We start from the raw sequence: 25,117 nt of genomic DNA on the forward strand, positions 1-25,117 counted from the left end.
ATAAAAAAAAAGTTTACTGGAGGAAGTAGAACCTCTCAAAAAAATACAAAAAATTAGAAAACAGAAAGAATTCTATTGACAATGAAACAGACTTTAGCTTTTTAATGTAAAACAGAATGAAGAAGCAAATATATTTTAAAATGAAAAACAGAATAATTCCACAGAAAAGTAAAACACTATAATTTATAATAACATGCTTATTGAAAATCTGAGGATGAAGATGATAAGTCCTCCATCTCAAATTGCTCTAATCTGACAGTTAACAGACATGAGATTTTCTTGGACCAAGATCGACAGATAAAGTAAATCTCTGCTCATATCCAAAAGCCACAAAAGCATGCCAAAAATCTATTTGAAATGCCTCTTATGTAGTTTAACTGATATAATGCCTTGTTGATTTGTAATTGGCAGCTTTTGTGTCACTCTCTATTTAACTCTTTATTTTCTTTTAAAAAAATCTAAATTACCCTGTATTAATAAATAACAAGTAATAGCCCTGAATATCTAGAGAACAGTGCTATTTAAAAGGGTCAAAATGTTAGAGCATTAAGGAATGGCCAAGGAGTAAAAACCCAGAGCTGGAGAGGACGTCTTTGTCATGCCAGGGAGGAAGTGCAGACCTGCTTGGGAAAGCAAGACATCTGAAGTGAGGTCTGTGCTTTGGGCGGACAGGCGAGTGCACGCTCCGCGCTGGGCACGGTGTGTGGAGCTCCTAACTGAAGCAGCCCTGCCCCTGGGAGCACAGCCCTCTGGTGATGCTGGAAACAACAGGAAGCCTACTAACTGCCTTCACCTCCTCTGCCTTGAACACATAGTGTTCCCTGAGGCTCGCAACTGAAGCAGCCCTGCCCTTAGGCACATGGCCATCTGATTTCTATGGGAACTGTGTAAGGTTTGCAGGCCTTGCCTCCTCCTCTTGTTACTGCGTTCTTTTTCTTACTTCACTCTTGGCTTCAATCTCCAGCTGTGGCTGTTCCAGGGGACATGGCCAGCCCCTTCTTCCCAGGGGTATCTTCCTTTAGAGAACACTAGTCCCAGAAACTTCCCAGGAAGACTTTCCTCACATTATATGGGACAGAGGTGAGTCACCAACTGAGAACTAGTAAAACAACATGAATGCAGTTAGTGTTGCTGAGTCACTGGGGACAGAATGGACACAGTGTGGTTACCAGCATGGTGGTGAGTCTCTGAAAAGAAAGTGTGCGCTGAAGGAGGCATAGGGCCAAGTAGTAACTCACATAAGCAGTTTCTTTATTTCCGGGGAATCTTTCAAATTGATGGCTTTGATACTTCCAAGCAGATTACTAGAGTTAACTATCATTTGGCTAACATCCCCCAAATAGTATACTTAATAACCTAGTCCTTAGGTTATACCAGCAGCTGCATGCGTAAGGTGGGGAGGGTAAAGCTTCAGTGGCATCTTCACTACACGTAAGAGAATCACCATGGCAACATGATAGTAGGTGTGCTTGGGAAGGCATTTCCAGAAAGGCTAAACTAAACATGTGTGGCACCATCCCATGGGGTGAGGGTCCTGGCATGAATAAACAGGAGAAGGTGATCTGAGCCTTCACCTGCTTCCTGACTGCAATGAATCAGGGGTCTACTCTTCGGCCATCATTCTTTCCCACCACAATGGACTGTAAGCCGAAGTAACCCTTCCTTAAGCTGCTGCTGTAAGGCACTTGTCATAGCAGCCATAAGTAACTAATACAGCATTGAGATGGGATTTGCTGACTCACCCTTGCCTAGAGTCTTGACTGTTCACCAGCAATCTTACCAGACTCCATGGTAGCTCATCTCTCTGCCACACGGTAGTGCACTGTCACCTGGGCCCCAACAGTATGTGGCCCTGAAGTCAATGAGGGCCTAGGGGACTTAAATTCTACCATCTCCAGTGCAGACACACCTCAGGATCGTTGCTGCTGCTGCAGTTCTGAGACAAGCCTGTCGCTCAGACTAACCACAGTCCAACTGCTCACTTCTGTCCAGCATAATGTGTGACTCTGATATGTAGCTGAGGATGAGCGTGAACTGCTGAGCTTCCTGCCCCCAATTCTTCGGTGCTGGGATTACAACTGTGTGTATTGCAACAGCTGTATCGGATGACTTCTGAGCTACACATTTCATGATTCATCTGCAGCTCTTTGAAGATTGCATTAAATGTTTTCTGTAGAAATATTTTCTGTCATACATAACAAGACAAAAGAATAACATACTTATGGGGGTAGCCAGCAATTGTGGGCCATCAACATGCCACTGGCTGCCAAGTGGCTCCATAAGGCATATGTGCTAGTGAGCTCCACACCTGTCACAGTGAGCTCATGCCACCTCTGCCAGCTCCAGGTTTGGTTTGCCGGGAAGGGTTTATCAAAGTAGCTGCAGATCACCAAACACCTATGTTATAAATCAAAACTCAGTCTCTATAAACACATCTGTCCAGTGACGAGCTCTCAAAGAACTCAGACTGGCCCTATCTCAGTGAACCAGGCAGGAATAAACAGCAGGAAACTGTATACGAGGACATTTACAAAATGTGTCATCTTAGAGGAAGTGTGACAATTCCCTGACTCGATTAATAACAAACACTCATGTTGAATTTTCAAGAAGAAAAACAAATATCAGCTGTCATTCGGATGAATCACTGCTAGTTAAACTTGAAAGTTAAGCTTGAAATCAAAGCTTCCATCATAGTATCTAAAGGCATATACCACAGTCCTGGAATTAGTGCAAACTGGAAAACCATCTTCATAAAATGTTACTGACTCTGTGACGGCAATGAGATATATCTCTGGAAGGCCTTTTCCCAGAGGAAAGAACAGGCCTTAAGTTAACTTCAGTGATGTACTGCAGCATGCAACCTTAGACTCCACCTTTCACTGATGCAAAACCACCTGTCCAGGGAGGGAGCATCTACAAAAAAACAAAAAGAAAAACAAAAAAACTACACTATATGGCAATGATTTCAATGCAGAGTGTGGGGCTGAGAGCATAAGGAATGACTAAAAACATGTTAGGTCAAAAAGTGAAAAGGGGCGGGGTGGTGGCACATTCCTTTAATCCCAGTACTTGGGAGGCAGAGGCAGGTGGATCTCTGTGAGTTTGAGGCCAGACTCTGTGATTTTGGTTTACAGAGTGAGTTCAAGGACAGCCAGGGCTACACAAAGGAAATCTATCTTGAAAAAACCTAAAACAAACAAACAAAACAAAAAAGTAAGAGGGCAAGGAGAGGTGATTTAGTGGTTAAGAGCACTGGCTGTTCTTCCAGAGGGCCCACATTTGATTCCCAGCACCCATACAGCAGCTCCAGGTCAAAGAGATCTGATGCCCTCTCGTCTTTCTGAGCACGGCACAGTATGGAACCCAGGCACACATACAAGCAAAATGTCCACACACAAAGTAAAATAATGAAACTGTAAAAGGGTGGTGGGCTTAGGAGATGGTTCAGTGGGCACCGCACTAACTTCAAGTGTGAGAGCTGAAGTTCAGATCTACAGACCTGCTTGGTGGGTGTGGCTGCCAGCCTGCAGTTACAGGGCTTGGAGGGTGGACACAGGGGATCCCTACAGGAAGCTGGCTCCCCAAACTACCCATATTGGCAAACTCTGGATTCAGCTGAAAGCCTGAGTCTATGAATAAGGGGAAGGGCAATCAAGGAGACTTCCAGTGTCAACCTTAGACCTCCACATGCATGCATACTCACATGCATCTACCCATAGGCAGGTGAACATGCACACACACACACACACACACACACACACACACACAATTAATAATAATAATAAATACACAAAATATTCTGAACTGCAAATAGAAATGCAAGCATTCTACCTGGTGTATGGTTTCTTACCCAGATGTCCCTCAGTGGAGGAATGGATAGAGAAATTGTGGTACATTTACACAATGGAATACTACTCAGCAATTAAAAACAAGGAAATCATGAAATTTGTAGGCAAATGTTGGGACCTAGAAAATATTATCCTGAGTGAGGTATCCCAGAATCAGAAAGACACACAAGGTATATACTCACTTATAAGTGGATATTAGACATATAAGATACTAAAATCTGTACACCTAAGCTAAGCAAGGAGGAGGATCCTGGGTAAGATGATCAATCCTCACTCATAAAGGCAAACAGGGCAGACATCAGGAGAGAGAGAAAACAGAGACTAGGACAGGAGCCTACCACACACAGAGGACCTCTGAAAGACTCTACCCAGCAGTGTATTAAAGCAGATGCTGAGACACATAGTCAAACTTTGGGCAGAGTGCAGGGAATCTTATGAAAGAAGGGGGAAGATAATAAGAAGATAATAAGACCTGGAGAGGACAGGAGCTCCACAAGGAGAGCAACAGAATGAAAAAAATCTGGGCCCAGGGGTCTTTTCTGAGACTGATACTCTAACTAAGGACCATTCGTGGAGATAACCTAGAACCCCTGCTCAGATGTAGCCCATGGCAGCTCAGTATCCAAGTGGGTATCCTAGTAAGGGGAACAGGGGCTGTCTCTGACATGAACTCAGTGGCTGGCTCTTTGATCACCTCCCCCTGAGGTGGGAGCAACCTTGCCAGGCCACAGAGGAGGACAATGCAGCCAGTCCTAATGAGATCTGATACACTAGGGTCAGATGAAAGGGGAGAAGGACACCCCCTATCCGTGGACTTGGAGAGGAGCATGGGAGGAGGGGAGGGAGGGAGGGTGGGATTGGGAGGAAATGAAGGAGGGGCTACAGCTGAGATACAAAGTGATAAAACTGTAATTAATATTAAAAAACTAAAATTTAATAAAAAAAAGAAAAAATAATAACAACATAACCTTGTCAAAATAGGTGCAGTGCATTCGGTCCTGTTTCTCCCCAAGGCTCACATTACGAAAGCCATCTGCAAACCCTCTGTGCTCTGACCCACAGCCTGTCTTCCTGCGAAACAACCTGGATTGGCAGGCATAGTCCCAAATGAGACTTTTAAAACTGAGCCACTGACCAAGAACTATGCAGTTGATGATTCAGGTTAAATTCTTGCTGAGGATAATAATCTTTTCAACAACAAGTCCAGAAGTAAAAAAAAAAAAAAAAAAAAAAAACCAAAAAACTTCAGAGGAACAGAGTTTATGTAGTTTCACAGAGCTGAAGCATGAAGCCCACATTTATCTTCCTCGAGTTCTATGCTCAACAATACTCAACAGTCAGTTTGCCTGAGTATTTATATTACCTCCTCCCCAGAAAGATGTATAATGCTATCACTGCCTACACCCTACATACTGTAAAGTAAAAGAGGAGAGGTGATGAAATGCTTAACAAAGTCCTCAAAGTCAAAAGAGGGCAAACAAATGTCTAGAACTGTCAATCTAGAAAAGACTGATTCCAGATTCATTTGTAAAGTGACTTTTCCCACTGAAAGTGGGTGTCAACCTCCTAATGGAAGCTATAATCTTAAGACTATACACTCTTTAATGAATTTATTTGATCACTGCTAAAGAGAACACTAGCTTAGTTAGGGTGTCTATCACTTTGATGAGCACCATAACCAAATGGAACTTGGGAAGAAAAGTTGGGAAGGAAAAGTCCATCATGGAGGGAAGCCAAGGCAGGAACTTGGAGCAGGAGCTGAAGCAGATGCCATGGAGGGATGCTGCTAACTGGCTTGCTCAGCCTGCTTTCTCATACAACTCAGGACCACCTGCCCATGGGCAGCAATGCCCCCAGTGGATGTACCCTCCCACATCAATCACAAAAGAAGAAAATATGTTTCCGACTTGCTTACAGGCTATCTGATGAAGACATTTTCTCTGCTGAGGTTCCTCTTCCCAGAAAACAATAGCTTGTATCAAGTTTACAAAAACAAAATAAAACAACAACAAAAAACAAAACCAATCAAAATAATCATTTAGATGTTTAATGTATTTCTCTTGAACAATTGTTTTAGAAAGTCTTTCCTTACTCTTTTCACAAAGATATGTTTGTGGGGGTTTGGGGAGATGCTTGGGAGGAAAGCCCTTTCAGTACAGGCAAGGGGCTTAGAGTTCAAATCCCAGCATCGATGGAAAAAGTCAGGCTGGAGCAGTGGAGAGGAGACATGAAAATCAGTGTATCCCTGAAGCTTGATGGCTAAGCCAGTCTATCCAATCAGTGAGTTCCAGGTTCAGTTTCCGCCTCAAGAAATAAAGTATGGAGCAATGTTGACTTTGTCCTTTACATTCAAGCATACATATAAACAAATATTTATACCCCATGACAAAACTCATCAATAAAAGGATATATATCTATGCATGTATCCCTAAAACCCACCATTTTAAGTCTTCTTTCTTAAAAAGAACATAAAAATTATCCCATAGTTTCTAGCAGTGGTACACTGAGTCTTGTAGGCCCATCAACAAATTGTAATCAATCAGAAAACTGTACAAGGTACAAACAGGCAAGAGTTGTCTGTGACAACACTGCCCAGGCAGTCAGCTGGGAGACCAGAACGGCTGACTTGACATCTTAGGCTCATATTCCCAGAGACGCCCAGTTCTCAGCCATCCCACCTCCTGACTGGACGCCAAGCCACCATGTTACTAGCTGTGGAAAGCAGGACTGAAAACTATGAGAAACTGCAGTTAATAAAAATAAAAACAAGGAAAAGCAGGTGTCAGGGATTGACTTTAAAATGAGCATGCATGGTACAGAATTGAAAATGATAATTTCAAATAAAATGACGAAGAACAATGAATGAATGATGAACTTCAGTGTGTAGGTTTAGCATCAGAATAGACTTGTAAAGAGTGACCAGAAGGGAAGATGGAAACAAATTTGATTAAAAAAAATAAGCAAAGATACAAGAGAAGCCAGGCTTAGCTGTGCATGTCTTTTAATGGCAGAACTCAGAAGGAGGAGGCAAGCATCTGTGAATTTAAAGCCAGCCTGGTCTACATAGCAAGTTCCAGGCTAGCCAGAGCTACTGAGTGAAATCCTGTTTTTAAAAAAGATACTAGAGGAAAAAAGCATCACAGGTATGAACTCCAGAAGTGATGGGGAACACATATGACCATAGTGCCAGCAACACAGAGGTAAGAAAAAATAAATGGACAGAAGCAACAGTAGCTGGTAATTTCTCAGAACAAATCAAAGATCAAACTAGGTGGCCTATGGCCCTCAAGAAGGCTCACAATCACAGAGCACTGTGATGCAACTGTCCCAGGCGACCTCATCTCCCTGATGCTCGGATCTTAGGTCTTCTCAGTGGCCCCACGACTGAGCTCTACCCCCAGGGACCACACTCACCAGTCCTGGACTCCCTACCCTTCATGTTCCACAGGGTACAGCATCATCTTCTCTGGCCTGCTCTGCAGCGGTACTGGGATGGGGCATTACCTACCCTTGCCACTTTAAGAAGAGTAAAGGATCACTAGGGCCAAGAGAAACGCTGTGCTCAAGCTGTGTCCCTCCCCATGGTGGCAGCTCAGACACCAGCTCTAACAAGAAAACACTGCTCTGGCCACCAGGGCTGTCTCCCTCACAGGGACACGTGGCACAGTCATTAGCAGATGAAACCTTTCAACATTAAAATTCAGTCACAAGGTGCTCATTTGTTTGCAGCACTACAGATCAAACCCAGGGTCTCGCACATACCAGGCAGGTTTACACTGGAGCTACATCCCTGGCTCAAACACAAGATTTTAAACAGAAAACAAGAACAAGTTCTGTGCTGGATAAAATGGAGTCCCTTAATTTGCATTGTACATAAAACAAGGGCCATGTCAAAGTCTCAAATTTCAGTTTAACACAGGTTATCTTAAAATCCATTAAGGATCAAAAACAAGTAGGTAAAGTCCTCAGTTTCTGTAGGGGAAGAGGGAAGAACAACAGATACTAGCCTAATGTAGATAAAGTTTTAATGAAGAAGTATAATTCTAACATCCTACAGTTAAGTTTTCAATATGAGCAAACTGAAGCCAATGTTTTTGTTGATTCATACCACCACCAGATGCCAAACAAACTCCTATCCCCACCCTACACAAAAGATCTCAACATGGTGGGAAGCTATACTTTAAAGTGTAAATTACTTATCAAGAAATTCTTACTGTTCTTCAAACCCACAAAGTGACAAAGTCATGACCATTGACTGCTCCATACCTCTAAGTCAGTACTTCCAGGATACTCAGAGTATGAGCAATCAAGCCTTTGCAGTTATCTCTCTGACATATCAGGATGGTCTCTCCCTACCATGTTGACTTCAGGTTCTCCATAGACTCTGTAAGCTTCAAGACCGTGGGGTCTTAGGGTTTTCCCTCAGGCTTTGATTTACTCACAAACGAGGGGTATCCGGGTGCTTTGCTCCTAACTAGTGAGTATTTTTCAGATTACCACAGAGCAACAGAGACTGGCTGCCACTATGCTTGAGAGCTGCAGGAGGCTTGTCCACAGCCAGGCATGTGCTGACAAAGTGACACTAGGAAGCTAGGTTTGTCAAGGCCAACACTGCATCCTGAAGAAATATAACACCTCTCAGTGTTATATTCAACCCACCCCACAGTCACCTATACTTAATTTCATAAAGAAACACAAGGTCCATGGAATAATTTGCTTCATTAACACAGAGCAGAACATTATGACATCTGAACATTTGAAGGTTTGAAGTTATATTTTTACCCACTGACCTTCATTTCTTTCCCATGTGTCTTTGGTCTCTTTTGAGGTCTGACAAGGCCTGTACATGAGCTCTCTGAAGTATCTGGCCTCATTGGTCCATTTTTAATACCTAAAATCCAAATGGAGTGAGGGTTAGTTAGAAACAACATGGATTTAATACAAATGTAGGTCAAGCAAAACAAAAATTAGCCATTCTGCTTATGTCTAAGGGGAACAGAACAGCACAGTCTCTGTCAATCGCTCCCACACCTTCCTAGAGCTCTTATGATCTAGTTGGAGGGCTGGAGAGACAACTCAGAAGATAATGTACTTGCCACACAAGTCTGGGGATGATGGTTTGGATCCTTCAACCCACATAAATGCTGTGTGGGTGTGGCAAACACTAGTGATCCAAATGCTTGGAAGGCTGATGCAGGAGCAAGCCAGGGCAAGCTGGTTAGCCAGACTAGCCATATAGTGCTGTGTAACTAAACTTTAAAACCTGCAAATCAACAAAAACATCATATACCAGAATTAACCAGACTCAGAATCTATACAAGTCAATGACTAGCTATATAGGTGAGCACCGGGTTCAACTGGGAGACATTGCTTCAAAGGGTAAGACAGAGAACAATGGCAGAATCCTGGGCTAGACACCACATGCTTCCACACACATGTGACTATATATAGACACCACACACATATAAAAAAAGGGGGGCTAGCAGGCAACTCCCTGCAAATATCCCAGCAATTCACTCAGTTGTTCAAGAAAAATCTGAAGACACTCAGAGAAGACACTTGCTAGACAGGATCAGTTATGTCTGCTCTGGGCTTAGGTTCTTCTAGTCTTCAGTACAAAGCTTCAGGTTTTAATCTGCACATACTTGATGGGGCTCTCTGTCAGATACATTAAACCACTTACCGGCTTCTTGTCACAAACACACACAAGAGATTCCACTTACTCCATGTGGCTCTGTGAGATGCCAGCTGCATAGAACAGGGTGCGTGTGTCTGTAGTGTGTGTGTGCGTGTGTGTGTGTGTGTGTGTGTGTGTGTGAGTTGACCCTTATCACTGCACCCTTGCAGGAGCTCTCTGTTCTTATTCTCCAAAGGACTGCTTAATTTAAATATTAGTTGGGCTTTTTAAAGAGAAACTACCATGAAACATACATGAACAGACGTGATCTTGGCGGGCAGCAGTCGAGAAAGATGATGCCAGCTAAACTGCACATCCTATATATCATATAGGTATGGGCAAAGACAATGTGAGGCCAGTAGTCTATAGGACACTGCCTAGTGCCCATGCTGGCCACACAAATAAATATCCTCCAAGGCAAAATAATAAAAATACCTCCAGAAACTAAAATGTGTACCACAGATGGTAGGACAGGATGGTAAAACCTAGAATGACCCAAGTTTGAGAAGTTGCACTTGGAAACTTATTCTTCAAAACCAGAATTATACACACACACACACATACACACACACACACTTGCACAATGCACCTTCCCCAATAAAAGTATAAAAATGAATCAATCAACTAAAAAATACAGAATAATAGTTAAGTCTTTTCGAGAATTCAAACTAGCTGTTATTTGTATCCTGGGGCCTATAAACATGTTAAGTCAACATTCTTTGCCTGTAAATGTCTACACTAGATCCTTTTGGAGACAAACCAATCACGCAATAATCCCCTCCCTCTTCAACCATCTTTAAAATGTCATGCCCTCTCGGTCATGGGTAACTGAAGCCCTCAATTGACTTTAAGAGGTGGATGGACTGCAGCAAGCAGGTAAAGGGTTATCCAGAGTCTGCGCTGAGAGGTAGCAAACTTTTTCACCTTCTAAGTGACACCAACATCTCTGTATTACTTCCTGATGCTTCTAACAATCATCTAAAAAACACCTCTTAGCTCCTAACAGGCATGGAACACAGACAGAACCTGTTTATAATCATCTTTCAGATATGAGCTTAAATGTAATTATGGGATGGAATATTCGTAAGAGGATGGAGGACTCCAAGTCACAGCACAAAGCCAGCGAATGGCTCAATACACCCCATCCACTCTGCCAGAGGACGTGGCTCACATTTTCTCTAAGGTCACCAGGTAACCAAAAGCAGCTGGGGGTGAAGGGGCTCTGGAATGGCACCCTCCTTTGGGCTATGCCTGTCCCTGCACTCACAGGTTGTCACATCTGTGCCACCTCCCCCACCCCATCATCATGTCCCATAATATCATGTATCCCCACATGGTCAAGCCAATGTCCCTTCTCTAGACCTCCTCTCTATGTATGGACAGATGCAACCAGCCCATAAGTACCTATCTGGAGTGTCTTAGTGAAGCCAGGCCACCTGCTCGCAGCCAGCCTCCAGCAAACTGCTACTCTTCCACATAACAGTTGTCCCTAACTGGGTGATTTAGTAACAAGGATTAATCTCCTGTTTTGGAGACTTTGAGAATTTTGATCTCAACTAGACGCTGAAACTTGGCTTCTGCCCCCAGCTTGCAGAAAGCAACCTTGTTGTTTCTGCTTCCTACAGCAAGGAGGACAGGGAGGATTCCTGGTGTTTCTTACCCTCTTTATAAAACACTAGTTATATCATTAGGGCTCCAGCCTTATGAGCTCATCTGAATGTAATTTTCTCCCGACTGCCCAATCTCTAAGTGCTCTCATCTAGGGTTGGGTTAGAACCTGGGGTGGAGGTGGGCATGGACGTGGACACAATGTTCTATCCAAACTATAAATCTAGATGCCTCTCATTTCCATTCTAGCCTCTTTGTATACATGCTGTGTTGATCTAGTTTTCGTAAAATCAAATACAAATTTAGGAAAAAGAACCTAGCAGAAAAGTGCCAAGGAACAGAGTATAATCCCAGCACCTTAGAGGCCGAGGTAGAAACGCAGCTCAAGGTTAGGCTAGGCTATAGAGCAAGACCATGTCTCAAGAAACAAAAACACACAGGACGGAACCGCAGCTCTCACAAAGTGCAAGTGTGAGCATATGTACATGTGCATGTACACACACACACACATATGCTCCTCAAGATCCTGAGCTTGCCATCTTCCTACACAACCATTATCAGCATGTCCTACTGGCTCCGTACCTCTGGAGATCCCAGGAGCCCCTGTCAAAGCCCTGACTGTTGCAGCCTCACTGTCCTGATAAGCCTAGAGCTGCCACAGGCAGTGACTTCCAGCCACCCAAGATCAGCACAGCAGTTCCAGTCACTCCCATCACAGACTAACACAGTAGGGTTAAACATCTGGTGAAAATGATGATCTGGTGGTTAGAGTCCTTCAGTATAGACTCACACAGCTTACGTGTTCAGTCCCATCAAAACACAGGTGTCACTTGCTCCTGTGCTAACAGATGCCACACCTGAGAGATGAGTGCATGAGCCCATTTTTAAATGCCTTGCTGACTGCCACCATGGGTGAAGCAAATGAGCCGAAATTGACGTCACTAAACTGCCAGAAAGCTACCTGTTAGGTAAATTTGGGGATTTAGGAATGAAGTATTACAGAGCATTTCCCAACCACGCCTGAACAGGGTTTGTATCCCTAAAGACCTATGGTGAAGTACAGTTAGATATTAGGTAGTCTGAGGCCCACAATAACTTTTATAGAAACTTGCCCCAAATAGGACACTGAGTTAAGGGACAGAGGCTGGGCCTTGAGCACATCTGTCCACCCGGAAGATTTTCTACCATTTTGCTGGCCAACAAATGTTTATGCATCTGAAATTTGTCTTTCTTAAGATCTGGTAGCCAGAACTTCTGGAAGGATGGTGGTCTATCATCAACCCACATCAGCTGGTAACTGTGTAAAACAACCCAATAGTTAGAAGCGGCCAAACTGCGCAGGTAAGTGAACGCACATGTATAAAATGCTGACATGTGAAATTCCACCATGCACTGCACAGGATAAATCTGCCTGAAATCAATGGCCAGACGTGGGTATGGTGTGGAACGTACTAACTGCCGGTATTCAAGTGAGACATATGGCCACCTTGCCATCCATGTGACTAGTGAAAGACAAGCAGGAACTCCACCATGCACCAAGGTGCTCAGGACAATGGTAGACTTTGTCTACTGGGCAGTTCAGACTGACTTCATGTGGGAGCAGAGGCAGAAGAACGTCATCTGAATAATCACCAAGGCTGCTTGTCATACTCCCCGACTTGTACTGTCAAAAGATAAAATGAGGCTTCATGTGTTGCTATACAGCCATAGTCCCGGCAGCTGAGGCAAGAGGGCTATTAACTGGAGGCCAAGTGTGATTTTTAGTAAGATCTTGCTTCCAAATTAAATACAGGAAAACAGAAAGCAACACCTCCATGCTCACACATATTGGTTATAGGCATTTCTTTCTACATTCAGACTATTGTTCCTATAGCACTTCTCAGACCAAATGAAAGAACAAAGTGATAGTCTTACCGAAAGCTCTAACTGCATGATCCAAGGCATCTGCCTAGCTTCCCAGCATGCACAAGGTAAGGCCCTGCTGGAAGGCACACGTGGAAAGGGAACCTACAATTCCATGAACACCACCTTAGGTCCCAACAGGTTTCAAAATCATGTCCTTGTGAACTGGCATCAGACTTGGGTAGGACCAATCTTTGTGAAAGGGCAACCTCGGAATGAGAGACGTAATACCTTACACAAGAATTATTTGCAATCAAGTTACGTGACGGGAAAATCACCTACTAGAGTCCCAAATAAATTACAGGGTTACCCATTCTCCTCCTCCCACCCCGCCACCAAAGAAACCTGTTCAAGCGCAGACATGCATCCCAAAAACTATACTCAATTTTTAATTTCACCAATAAAAGTTTTACAAAAAAGTCCATCTCTAATTAAATGTATTTTATATTTCTCTATATCTATACCCTTTTGACCCATTACAGAAAATGCCACTGATCCTCAATACAGATTATACTAAAGAAAAAACTATCTACTGTGAACAGCAGGACTGATATTGTGCTTTTTAAGGCAACAGGATAATACAGTTCTATGTGTGCAATAGAGTCCCTCTAAACATATTTCATTTGTATGTTTATGCACACATAGTTATCTGGAAGGAAATACTGTTGACAGTAATTGCTTCTAGCAAACACACTAAACCACAGTTTGTTCTTCAAAGTATCCAGGGTTACGATGAAAACAAATCAGATTTGGTTACTCCAGTTCAAAATTCCCAATAGCGTCTCATCACGCTGTGGAACAAACTGGAACTCCCTGCCTTGCTGGGGAGGGCAGGTCCCAAAGATCCGATTCCTGCCACATTTGTGACCCCTCCTCAGAGGCTCAATGGCTTGCTGCAGCACTGGCCTCCTCCTTTCTACGGACCCAAACACACCCTCTCAACCAGCCTGCAGTCAGTAGAACTTCCTTACAGAAGCCTTCTGGGTACCTGATGGAAGCACCTATACCGAGTGACACTGTTTTTCTAATTACTGTCAGGTCCAAAGGAAACTCCAGAAGGCAGTCCATATGTTCAGGGATGAGCTCCACCTGGACTACTGGATGATTTCTGGGCATTAAAGATAGCATTCCTCGGGAACCTGTGACATGGTTCCCATCAGCCAAAAGGAGTCATTTCCCTTACCTCTGGCAGAAGGGGCATATGACTCCATTGACATGTATGTGGCTGCCCATCAAGGCCCATGCTGGTGCCAGGCTCCCTAAGTACCTGTTCTACATTTCCAAGTCCACACTAGCATCACAGTCCTTCCCAGTTCGCCAGGCTTCCCTCCTTTCAGATACCATTTGTTCTCTTAATAAAGACAAGGTTTTATTCCTCCTCCTCCTCCCTCTGGTCTTACTATTCTCTCACTATGTTATCACTCACTATTTCCACTATTCTATTCTGCTCTCCTGACTTCCTAGCCCTGGCTATGTTCAGTCTGCTGGCCATGTTCTGTCTACTTCTTACTTCTCTCCCTCTGTTCTGGACTCTTCGAGATGCTTTTGGCTGGTCTCTCTCCAATATCCACAGTAAAAATCTTAACCCACTAGATGGAGCAGTCACGTCAGCAGTTTCTTTACTGTGCCCCCTCAAATACACTCACTAGCTGACAGCAAGTCCTATCTGGATTTACCATTTATCTTCTTCAGGACATTTAGAACCTGTTGGGGGTAAGGGTGCATACTGTTTCCTTCTCTGCTGTCTCCTTACAAACCATAATCAAGTGTGAGATATAACAGGTCTACAACTAACCTTCAATAGTAATTCAAGAATTAATACAAAGCAGGAAGTGAGAACTTGACATGGCAAAGTTTATTCTTTTTAACAATGGGTACTTCTTGTTTATTGCTCATAAAATGAGAGAACAAGAACATGAAGAGTTAACAATTCTACCCCACCACTTCAATATCTACTACTGACGTTCTTGGTAACTTTCTTTAGAAGCCTTATTGCACAGTATCTTATAGTCAACAAGTCCAAGCGAAATGAAAGCAGACACTGAAAAGCCTTTCATGTCAATGTGAGGGGTCTGGAGTGTGTAGCTCATGCTCAGAGCAGCCTTCCAGAATTAGGTAGGGCAATTATGGAATTTCCATTTCAGCCCAAGGACTTATGGTTATATCTATGGTAGATTCCCCAAAGAGTTGACTGGCCCAAGTCCAGGCTGGGCTGACAGTGGACAATGTAATATATCCATGAGTCTTAATGTTATTAGTATAAGAGAAAGTGCTTAGGTTTAGGCTAGATAGGGTTTTCCTGCCCTACAAGCCTGTGTTTTGTCTTGTGGTGATGACATGACAGTTTACAGTACATTTCCATCACAGTCAAACTGAGTCATACCCATCCCTGCCTGTGCACCAGCAAGCTGACCTACTTCATCATCACCAAATCTCTGCCTTCTGGAGTACCACCCAGTACTGGAGTGCCACCCAGTGCCCATGCCCTGTATGCTCTGTTTCTGAAGCCTGACCTTCAGGACTGTGACCAGGAAGGGTGAGCCCTGGATGAAGAAATACACCTGTTTCTAACGCCTGCACACTTGCAAGGCTGGGGTTTAGGGCATGCCAGCCTGTCTTGAACCAGTTGTGTTCCACTTAATTTATATTTACATATATAATATTCAAGTGTTTTATAAAAAATACAAAAACTCAGAACTCAAGACAGGATATTCTGAAATACCAAAATATTATACTCTTTCATATTTTCTGGAGTCAATGTGATTTTATATATTTTGAGAACACATTAATCTTGATATAACAAAATACTATTATGAATATAATATAAATTATTCAAAAGTCAAGCTATTCATCAGATTAGAATCTAAAAAAAATCACTAAATTGATGTTCTGAGCAGATTTGGGTGAGTTTATACTGAGATATACTAAGTGAGCTTAGTTTATACTAAGAGATAGATCTGTGATTATTTCACCCCAACACATCTGTCCTAGCAATAGTGGCTAAAGCCACCTCAAGTGTAGAAATGATGACAAGTCAGTTTGGTGCAAATTTTAAGTAATAGTCAAAGACTAAAGTTTCACTTTTGATTGTAAAATTTGTTGATGTTTTTGATATGCATGCCTAAATTCCTATAGTCACATGGCTTATTATTACATTGTTCAACAAATAATCACTTTAATAATTATAATTATAGATAGGAATAGATAAACCTATTAGAATGACAGTCTTAAAAGCCAAATAAGCAGAAAGCAAAGCCACACCAAATACTTGAGGGCCAGAGAGAGATCTATAAGCAAATTTTTTTTTTTTTTTGTATTTTTTTAAATGGAGGAGTGTTGTATGCATCAGATCCCTTTATTTATGGTTGTAAGCCACCATGTGGTTGCTGGAAATTGAACTGAGAACCTCTGAAAGAGCAGCCAGTGTTCTTAACTGCTGAGCCATCTCACCAGCCCTATAACCAAATTCTTAATTGTGCAAAATGTTCTAAAAATATCTGTTCTTATTTAACATTGCCTAAAGTTTCTTCAAAAGTAAATAGTGATGACAAATTTCAGAAGTTTCTTTTTCATACTTTTTGTTGGCAAAATTATGGCTGATGCTCTCTAGAGCTCTACAGAAGAAAACATACCAGCTCCAAAGGGTACCCTCCACTCCCTCCACTCAAAAGGGCAAGCCCACTGACTTGGTCCAAAATTGATTCTACAGCCAGCTCAACCTGGACTATACAAGGTGGTTAGATAAAAAGTAGCATTCCTCAGGAACTTGTGAAACCAGTTCCCATCAGCCAAAAGGAGCCAGAAAGGACATATGGTTCCTCTGACATATACCTGTGGCTGCATATCAAAGCCCCTCCTGACTGCCAGGCTCCCTCAGTTCTTATTCATAAGCATAAAACTCCTACTTTAGCATCCTGGCCCTTCTCACCTTGGATCCTAGCTCTATTTAAAGCTCCGGGCCCCAGGCACTCCTGCAATTCTCAGTTTTCCTTCCTTTATCTCTTGCTGTCCTCTTGCTCCCTCACCACTCTTGCTTTGTGCTTTCTCTCTCTCATTCTATCTCTGTCTCTGTCCTCCCTTCTCTGCAGAGAGCCGTGGGCACGTCCAGTCTGCTTTTCTTTCTCTTCCAGATGTTTTTGGATGCTTCTTTCTTACTTACAAGAAAAACCTTCCCTAGTTATATGGAATGATTATTTGGCAGTTTCTTTACTGTACCCCTTGCTAAATGAACCTAAATAAAATAAAATAATTCCTCTAGCAGTCATGTCTTTGAACAGTCAAGCACACAGGAAGGATGAATCAACCATTTAAAGCAAGCATTACTGTTTCTTTTAATCCACAGGACTCAGCCTACAGAAGTGTATTCAGGGAGAAAGCTTAGGGCCTGCCACCTAATCCTAAAGAACATCATTGGGAAATATCAAACACATGTGTCTTTAAAATTAAAAAAATAAAGTAAAATAAAAAAAATAAAATAAAATAAAATAGGTGACATTTAAAATATGAACACAGTATTACATACTGGCAGAACAAAAATCCTTCGGAAATGAGATTCACATACTTTCACTACGTCCTGTGGATGCGTTCTTTTCTTCTTCAGACTTTTCTACATTACAACTTGCTCCAAAACTGAGATCACTGCTATGTGCTTTGCCTTCAGGAGAAGCTGACACAGGAGGGGCGATGCCTTCTTCAGGGGAGCCTTTAACATCAATTGCTTCTCTTGCTTCCATTCGATCTCCTTTCAAGGGTGTGATGCGATGAGCAGGACTGTACATGCCATCAGGGCGGGTGCTCCCTACTGGGCCTGTGTCTTCCCTCCACTGAGGGCCAGGCTGCCTGCAATGCTCTGGGCTGTTGTTAGCAGATGTTCCCACCAAAGGCATGCAACTAGAAGCTGTACTCACTTTTTGCTTGTCAAGTTTCTCGAGACTAGAAGTGCTTGTTGAAATTAAGTCAGTAATGCTGATGGATCTCGGTTTTTCACCAATGCAAGTAAAATCACACATTTCCAGTATGTTTTTTCGCTCCCACTTTGAGAGCCCTCTACAGTGGAACAGAGAGCTTGCTAGTGGCTGAGTCTCAGAAGAAAGTCTCTCTGAATCTCTCTCCTTGAGATTATCAGGGGAAAAGTAGTCCTCATATGAAGACGCCCCAATATCAAGAGTCCCTGGGATGGGCTCAGGTGTGAACTGTAGGCTCTGGTCAGAGCTGAACAGCTGTAGTGGAAGGTCAGCCTTTCTATTGCATCTCTTCTTGAGTTTTCCTTTTGGAGTCGAACCCAAGTCCACTGACCTTTTTTTCTTTGCTGATGAAGTCTTGGGTCCTGGATATGCCAAGCGTTTTTCTCCAGTAGACACTGGAGGAGACAGACAGTGCTTCTCATCAGGCATCCCCTGAGGCACATCTGCAGACTGCTTTCTCTCCACATCAGCTACAGTACCTGCAGCATCTTTCTGCCAGCTGATACCCTCCTTTGAAAGACTGGCTAGAGCTTGCTGAGAACATGGCTGACTGAGGTAGTTGGGTGACGCCAAACCATAAAAACTGCTGGTCCTCAATGCAGGTGAGGAATGGCATGCCTTCATGGCCATCTCATTGGAAGAACTTCCCAGGCTCCTTTCCTCATCGCCACAGAGAGCATCAAAAGATGAGTGAGAATGACTGGCAAAGGAATCATCTGGAGAGAGCAATAAAAACCACCTTTAACCTTTGTGCAGCTGACCATAAAGTACCTTGCTTTCTTTTAAAGACGAGACTCTCACTATGTAGCCCAGCTGGCCTGGAACTCAAGATAACCACCTGTCCCTGCCTTCTGAATCCTGGATGGGTTTTAAAGGTGTATGCCAGCATGTTTGGCTGGGCTTTAGGCTTCTATAAAACATTTCCCCTGATAAATAGAACTCTGCTGCCTCTACCTGGCCCCTGTTATTCTGGCAAGTCCTGATGTTATATTTCAAATGAACCATGTGGGATCCTCAATATTCTGAGCTCCTACGAAGCCTGTGCTTTCCTCAGGAGTAATGTTAAACTGCCCACCACCCAAGTCTCCAGGCTCCCCACACTAGGCCCCATCTTTCTGCCACATTTCACTGTGGGTATATACAACTCAGCCTTCAAAACCATCTGAGTGCCAGTGTCACCTGTGAATCCCCTGACCCTGTCAGGTCACATGGCTATACCCTCCCACAACACAGCAAAAGTTTCCCTGTCCTCTCATTATGCTATGAGGTCCTGGAGGGCAGTCACCACTTCCCATTCATCTGGGAATTTGTGGGCATCACTCAACCTGGTTCTCCACTAGCACAGTGCTGGCTGGCTGAGGGCTTCTATTTTAGAGAAAACGTACAATCTGGAGGCAATGCTGGGGTTCTAACCTCCACGTGATGCAACGAGAGTTCAACTTTAAAAGAGCAGAGCAGAGCAGAGTCAACCAAGACACACAGTCCTTGATGTTGTGCTCTGGGAAGGGAAGGAGAAAAGGCCAACCTGACACTGGGCCTGTGCGGACGTGCTTTGAAGGCAGTAGCTGGAGTGATATGTGAGAGTTACCCTTAGCAACTGAATGCATGAATCACTTCTTGTGTGTCACAGAAGGCCATGACACAGTATGGCACATCATTAAAAGCATAAATTCTCAGAGTACTTAAGTCAGAAGCCTGGCTGTATCACTCACAACCACAGAATCTTGCATAACCCACTTGGCTTCCTATGTCCTGGTCTTCTCTCTGGTAAAATGGCACTAGGGATACAACCAACTTCACTGAGACCTGGGGGGTGTGTGTTGATACAGTGAGACCCAGAACAGTGCAGGGAAAATGAAGTCAGTATTGCTAGCACCATTGTTTCCAAACCATGAGAGACAAGTCTGAGCAGAAAATGAGAAGATAAGTGGGTAAATAATCTCAAAACATGCAGAAGAAACTGCCAGAATACAGCATACACTGATAGGATGACACCTCAGCTCGGTTTCCTCTTGTTGCATCTGAAGCACCTTTGAACACAGTTCTCTAGGGTTCCTCAGACTTCATGAGAAAAGTATAAGGAGCTAGACACATGGAAGAAAGGTCAAGGGTTCCCACACAGACTCTCTTCAGTAATATACTTCATGGGTTAAACATGAAATGATTCCTCTTTAGTGCTAACTTGAGGTTTACACTGCATTTTATCAGTTCATACATAGTCACAAGGATTTCCAGAAACGAGCAACTTATTCCACAGCAAACTCCCGCCCCTGCAAATCCCCAGGAAGGGGCCTACAGACTTCAAGCAGGAGATCCTGGCTTTCCATGTATCAATTCCACCATAATACCAAGTCTCAAGAAGAAACATGAGTTATAGTTTCACTTAGTACTTGAGGGTTTAGAAATAAACATGAAAGCTGGGTGTGGTGATCTGTAATCTCAGCACTCAAAGAGAAGGAGACATGAGGACTGCTCTGAGTTGGAAGCCAGTTTTTCTCTATGCTAAGTTCTCTATGCTAAGTATGGCAGCCAGGGCTCTACAGTACAAGTCTATCTGAAACAGTGCAAGTGTGAGTGGACAGACAAACAGACATATATACACACCCCAGCTGGGTCTGTCTCTATGATAAGTCTCATGGTAGCCAGGGCTCTACACACATACACACACACACACACACACACACACACACACACACGCACGCACGCACGCACGCGCACATGCACACTTTTCAAATCATAACTGTCACAAAAAACAAACAAAACCAATTTTACCTGAACTGAAAGATTGATGAGAAACATTCAAAGATGCTTCACACAGAGTGATATTTGGATTCTGTTGAGACTGTTCGAGTATCTGGGATGCTGGTAAAACAATGACATGCAACTGAAATTCGACAGCAGAACTTCCTACTGGACAGGGACCACAGCATGCCTACACATTCTGCTCCTGATCCCATATACACATTCAATTACTCTTAACTATTACTCTTAACTATATTCTAAGGTTAATATAATACAGGTATATAAATTACATAAAGTATACTGTAGATATAAGAATGAGAAAAATGAATCAATCATTGCCCCGAAAACACTAATTCCCAGAATCATATTTCAGATGGAAGTTTGAAAATTCAACTTGTCTGAAGCTTAACCCAAATTAAATGAATGTATTCAGTTTGTTTGATAACCATGGAAGTTCCTAATATTACTTCCAAGTAGGACTCCAATACAGTTGTAGACATGGCGATATCTAGCACAAGGTGGAGGAGGGATATTACTGTTTTAGAGTGTACACAACAAGAAACTGTCCCCCAAAAGTTAACAGTGTTGCAGGTGAGAAAAGTTTCACAGAAAATATTTAGAACATCAATGATTTAATAAATGAGGCTCTAGGTGCTATCTTCAAAGGGTGTCCGTCAGTTGACAAAAATAAAACAAAAATACCTAAAGATATGTTTTTAATTTATTTTTAATTATGTGTTCATGTGTTGTGTGTGTGTGTTTGTGTGTGTGCAGGAACAGCAGAGGCAGTGGAATCCCTTTGAGCTATAGTCACAAGTAGCTGTGAGCCTCCCAACACAGGTTTCTGGGACGTACTGAACCAGCTTCTAAAGTCATTTTTTTAAAACAGACTCAGGATGTTTCCCCAGGAAAACTTATTAAAGAAAACAAAGACATTTAGACAGAGGTGTGGGTGGGAAGAAGCCCTCATATACTGAGGCTGCGTGTTTGTTTTGACGCTGGGAATTGAGTCTGGCTTTGTGCACACTAGGCAAGAACTGAACTACACAGCCTCAGCCCTTTTACCTGGTGAGATTTTTATTTTCACATTTTAGTTTTGTAACAGTTTTTTTTTTGGGGGGGAGGGAGCATTTGTGTTTTGATTTTTGAGAGGGACAGGCTCATTTTTCTAAATGAACTCAGGCTGCTCTCACAGATGCTCTTGTGGTCCTCTGCCTCCACCTTTTGAGCATTAGGATTATGGGCATGCACCATCACACCTGGCTTTCAAATCTTGGACTCAGATTTACACACGTTAATCAATCTGGACGTCCATGTGGGACAGAGCTATGTGTCTGCTTTAACCTCCATCCTTTGCTTGCTCTGAACAAAAGTCTGATGGTGTCTAGTAAAGGCTACAGTTCAGTCTAAGTCTTATTTGTTACCTTGGCTGATACAGAGCTTGTCTTACGGGCCCAAGATGCACATGAGTCTAATATAGTTGGAACAGTAGCAAGTGAAAGAAAGGGGTTAATAAAAATGTGTATGATGTGCCAGGCATGGTGGCAAATGCATTTAATCCCAGCACTTGGGAGGCAGAAGCAGCTGGATCTCTGAGTTCAAGGCCATACAGCTAGGGCTACAACAGAGAAACCTGTCTCAAAAACAACAATTAAAGAGAAACAAACAAACAAAAAGTGTACTATATGATCCAAATTAAGTAAAAATAAACTACAACCCTACACAGAAACACACCTGTACCATTCCAACTGCACATACATCAGTGGTCCTCTGAAAACTACCTGGGAAAGGCTTGCATGTAAGTAGGTAGAAGCCAAGATTTTTTTTAGCTACATTGTTAATTATTTTATTAAAATGTGCTTATTACTTAAGTAATACACTTACTAAAGTTAAAAAACAAAAACAAAGTAAAGCACAAATTGATAATTAAGTGCCCTTCTTTTAAAAGAGACCTGATTAGCTTAATTTTTAAATTTTATTTCTGTAAAGATTTTTTTATTATTATTTATGTGTGTGTGTGTGTGTGTGTGTATTGTACATGTATGCAGGTTCCCACAGAGGCCAGAAGAGGTCATTGGTTCCCCTGGAGCTGGAGTTGTAAACAGTTATGAGTTACCCAATGTGGGTACAGGGAACCGAACTTCAGTCCTCTGTAAATGTAGCAAGCGCTCTTAATTTCTGAGCCATTTCTCCAGCTCCTTTTCAATGAGAAAAGAAATATTAAGATACTGGAAATGATGAAGGAATTGAAAGAAGGGAATAAAAACACTCATCTCTTCCACATGGGTCCCAGTCTTAACCCAGCACATTTCTTCTGGAAGATAATACTAGAACGGTCTCCACTGAAGTTAAGTACTGAAATCAGGAAGCACTAAAAATATCTAGGCAAAGACACTGACCTTAAGCAAAAAGGAAAACAACCATCTAGGCAGAGATCAAAAACAATATTTCTCGTTTTATAAAGTCATCACTTACAGGTAGGGGAAAGATTTTCCCTCTTCTCCTTCATCTCTTTCAGTCTCTTCTTCATCGTGCTCTCGTGACTCCTAATGGGAACTGTGGAACTGCATGCAGGTGAGCGAGGAGACTCAAACAGGAGGATAGGAATACCGTCATCTGAAAAAAAAGTTCAACTTTCACACCTTACCAGCTCAATTCCTTTAACACCACCTCCACCCCAATGCATTCCTGCTCCCTTTCAGTGCCATTCTCTCTTTCTGAGATGGTATTACTCCCACCATGAACTACGGCACTGCCAGTACAGCTAGCTGCCAGCTGAGCCTTGCTGAGCTCTCTCAGCAAGTGGTATGGATTATTAAAACTGTACCCAGGCTCTACACATAATAGGTGTAGGCATCCTCATTTACAGAGGTAGCCATTGAGTCACAGGGAAGTGACACAACTAGCAAGAAGCCAGAAAGGCAGAGTGTGCATTTGCTCCTAAAACTTGCTTCATATCTAGGTTTCAGAGAGTAGTCCTACTAAACACTGCTCATCTTCCACCCCAACCCACACATGAATTTAACCACAGGAAGTGAGCCCAAGGTTTTTGCCTATAGCATTAAAAGCAAATATTGTCTGCAATTTGTATGGCCTGGATAATGAAACAAAAAGATCAGACATTAGGTAAGACAAAAATTAAAGAACTGAGATTGCTTTCCTCCTGTACTCCTGCCCCAGATAACAATTCTACTGACTTAATGAATTATGTGGATCATCTGAGGGCCTTTCCCAGTGGCTCTGTCAGTTAACTCAGTCTAAGTGAGCAGACCACATGCTGTGCCCTCCTGCCTCCCTGCAAGCCGCTGCAGCCTCTATACCTGTAGCTGTCAGGCAAGTGGGACTTGGCTTACCTAGAGCTGTTTTTTGCTTTTGTAGCTCTTCAGCCATTTTCTCAAATTTCTTTTGAAGTCTTTTGTCATTTTCTGGTGTTTTTGGAATAAAGTCCTTGGGCTGCATACACTTGTGCTAGAGAAAAAAGAACATAAACTTTAATGGTGGTGTACGGTGTTCTTTGCTTATTTTAAAAGATTTACTTGTTCTTATGTGGATAAATATTAACCTGCATTTATGCATGTATACCACATGCATGTCTGATGCCCAAAGAGGACAAAAGAGGGTGTCAGAGCTCCTGGAACTAGAGCTAGGGATGGTTGAGAGGCACCATGTAGGACCTGGGAAGAGAACTCAGCAAGGTTCTCTACAAGCGATCTTGACTGCTGAAACATTTCTCCAGTCCCTATGACTACTGATTGTTTTTAAAATGGGAGAAAAGCCCTTCCTATACAATTTTGGTAACTTTAATGATATCAAAATTAAAAGAATTTTCTAATAAGTTGTTTATTATACTGTTGTGAGTTGGCAATATTTATTTGAGACATTACTTTTATAGAGTTTACAGAATTTATGTGACTAAGTAAAAGGGTGTATACTGTAAAATAATCATTTTCTGAGCTATTTTTCCAGCATTCAGCAGCCAAGAAGGGTCCCAGAAGTAGCCTTGGCACTCAGCTATTCTCAGATCATCTTCACTCCAATCACACAGTAACACCAAAGCAATTATTCCAGTTACTAAAGAAATGAATCATCGTTTCATTATCTTCACTGCTGCTGCTAATCTTGAAAGCGTTCTGCTTCTGGCCCTTGCAGCTGCATGTCCCACTTTTGTTCTTGACTTGCTGGGTCACTTAGGCACTTGGTCATTGTCAGGCACAGTCCTTTGTGTCAGGCACTGGTCCTCAGCCTGTGAGAGCTGGCACAAGAGTGAGGAGTGACAGGGAACAGCCTTAGCAAATGACTAGGTTCTACCAGCACATGCTGGGAAGTCAGTTCAGCAGGCTCACAGTGTAAACACTAACAGTGCTGCCTTTAGACAG

The 25,117-nt window shown here is 42.7% G+C and overlaps 1 protein-coding gene across 1 annotated transcript in view; it reads right to left on the reverse strand.

The window, feature by feature from the left end:
- The window catches only part of Mcph1 (microcephalin 1), a 195,804-nt gene that overhangs the window by 150,337 nt on the left and 20,350 nt on the right, over positions 1-25,117 (reverse strand). The window contains exons 5-9 of the mRNA XM_055608491.1: positions 24,095-24,209; positions 23,217-23,357; positions 20,772-20,861; positions 17,597-18,715; positions 8,639-8,739 (exon numbers count right to left, since the gene is read on the reverse strand). Coding sequence (XP_055464466.1) covers positions 8,639-8,739; positions 17,597-18,715; positions 20,772-20,861; positions 23,217-23,357; positions 24,095-24,209 — 1,566 coding nt within the window. The remainder of the gene's footprint in view (positions 1-8,638; positions 8,740-17,596; positions 18,716-20,771; positions 20,862-23,216; positions 23,358-24,094; positions 24,210-25,117) is intronic.

The sequence above is a fragment of the Psammomys obesus genome, unplaced genomic scaffold (genome assembly GCF_907164565.1).
Source record: "Psammomys obesus unplaced genomic scaffold, mPsaObe1.curated_primary_1811, whole genome shotgun sequence".
NCBI lineage: Eukaryota > Metazoa > Chordata > Mammalia > Rodentia > Muridae > Psammomys > Psammomys obesus.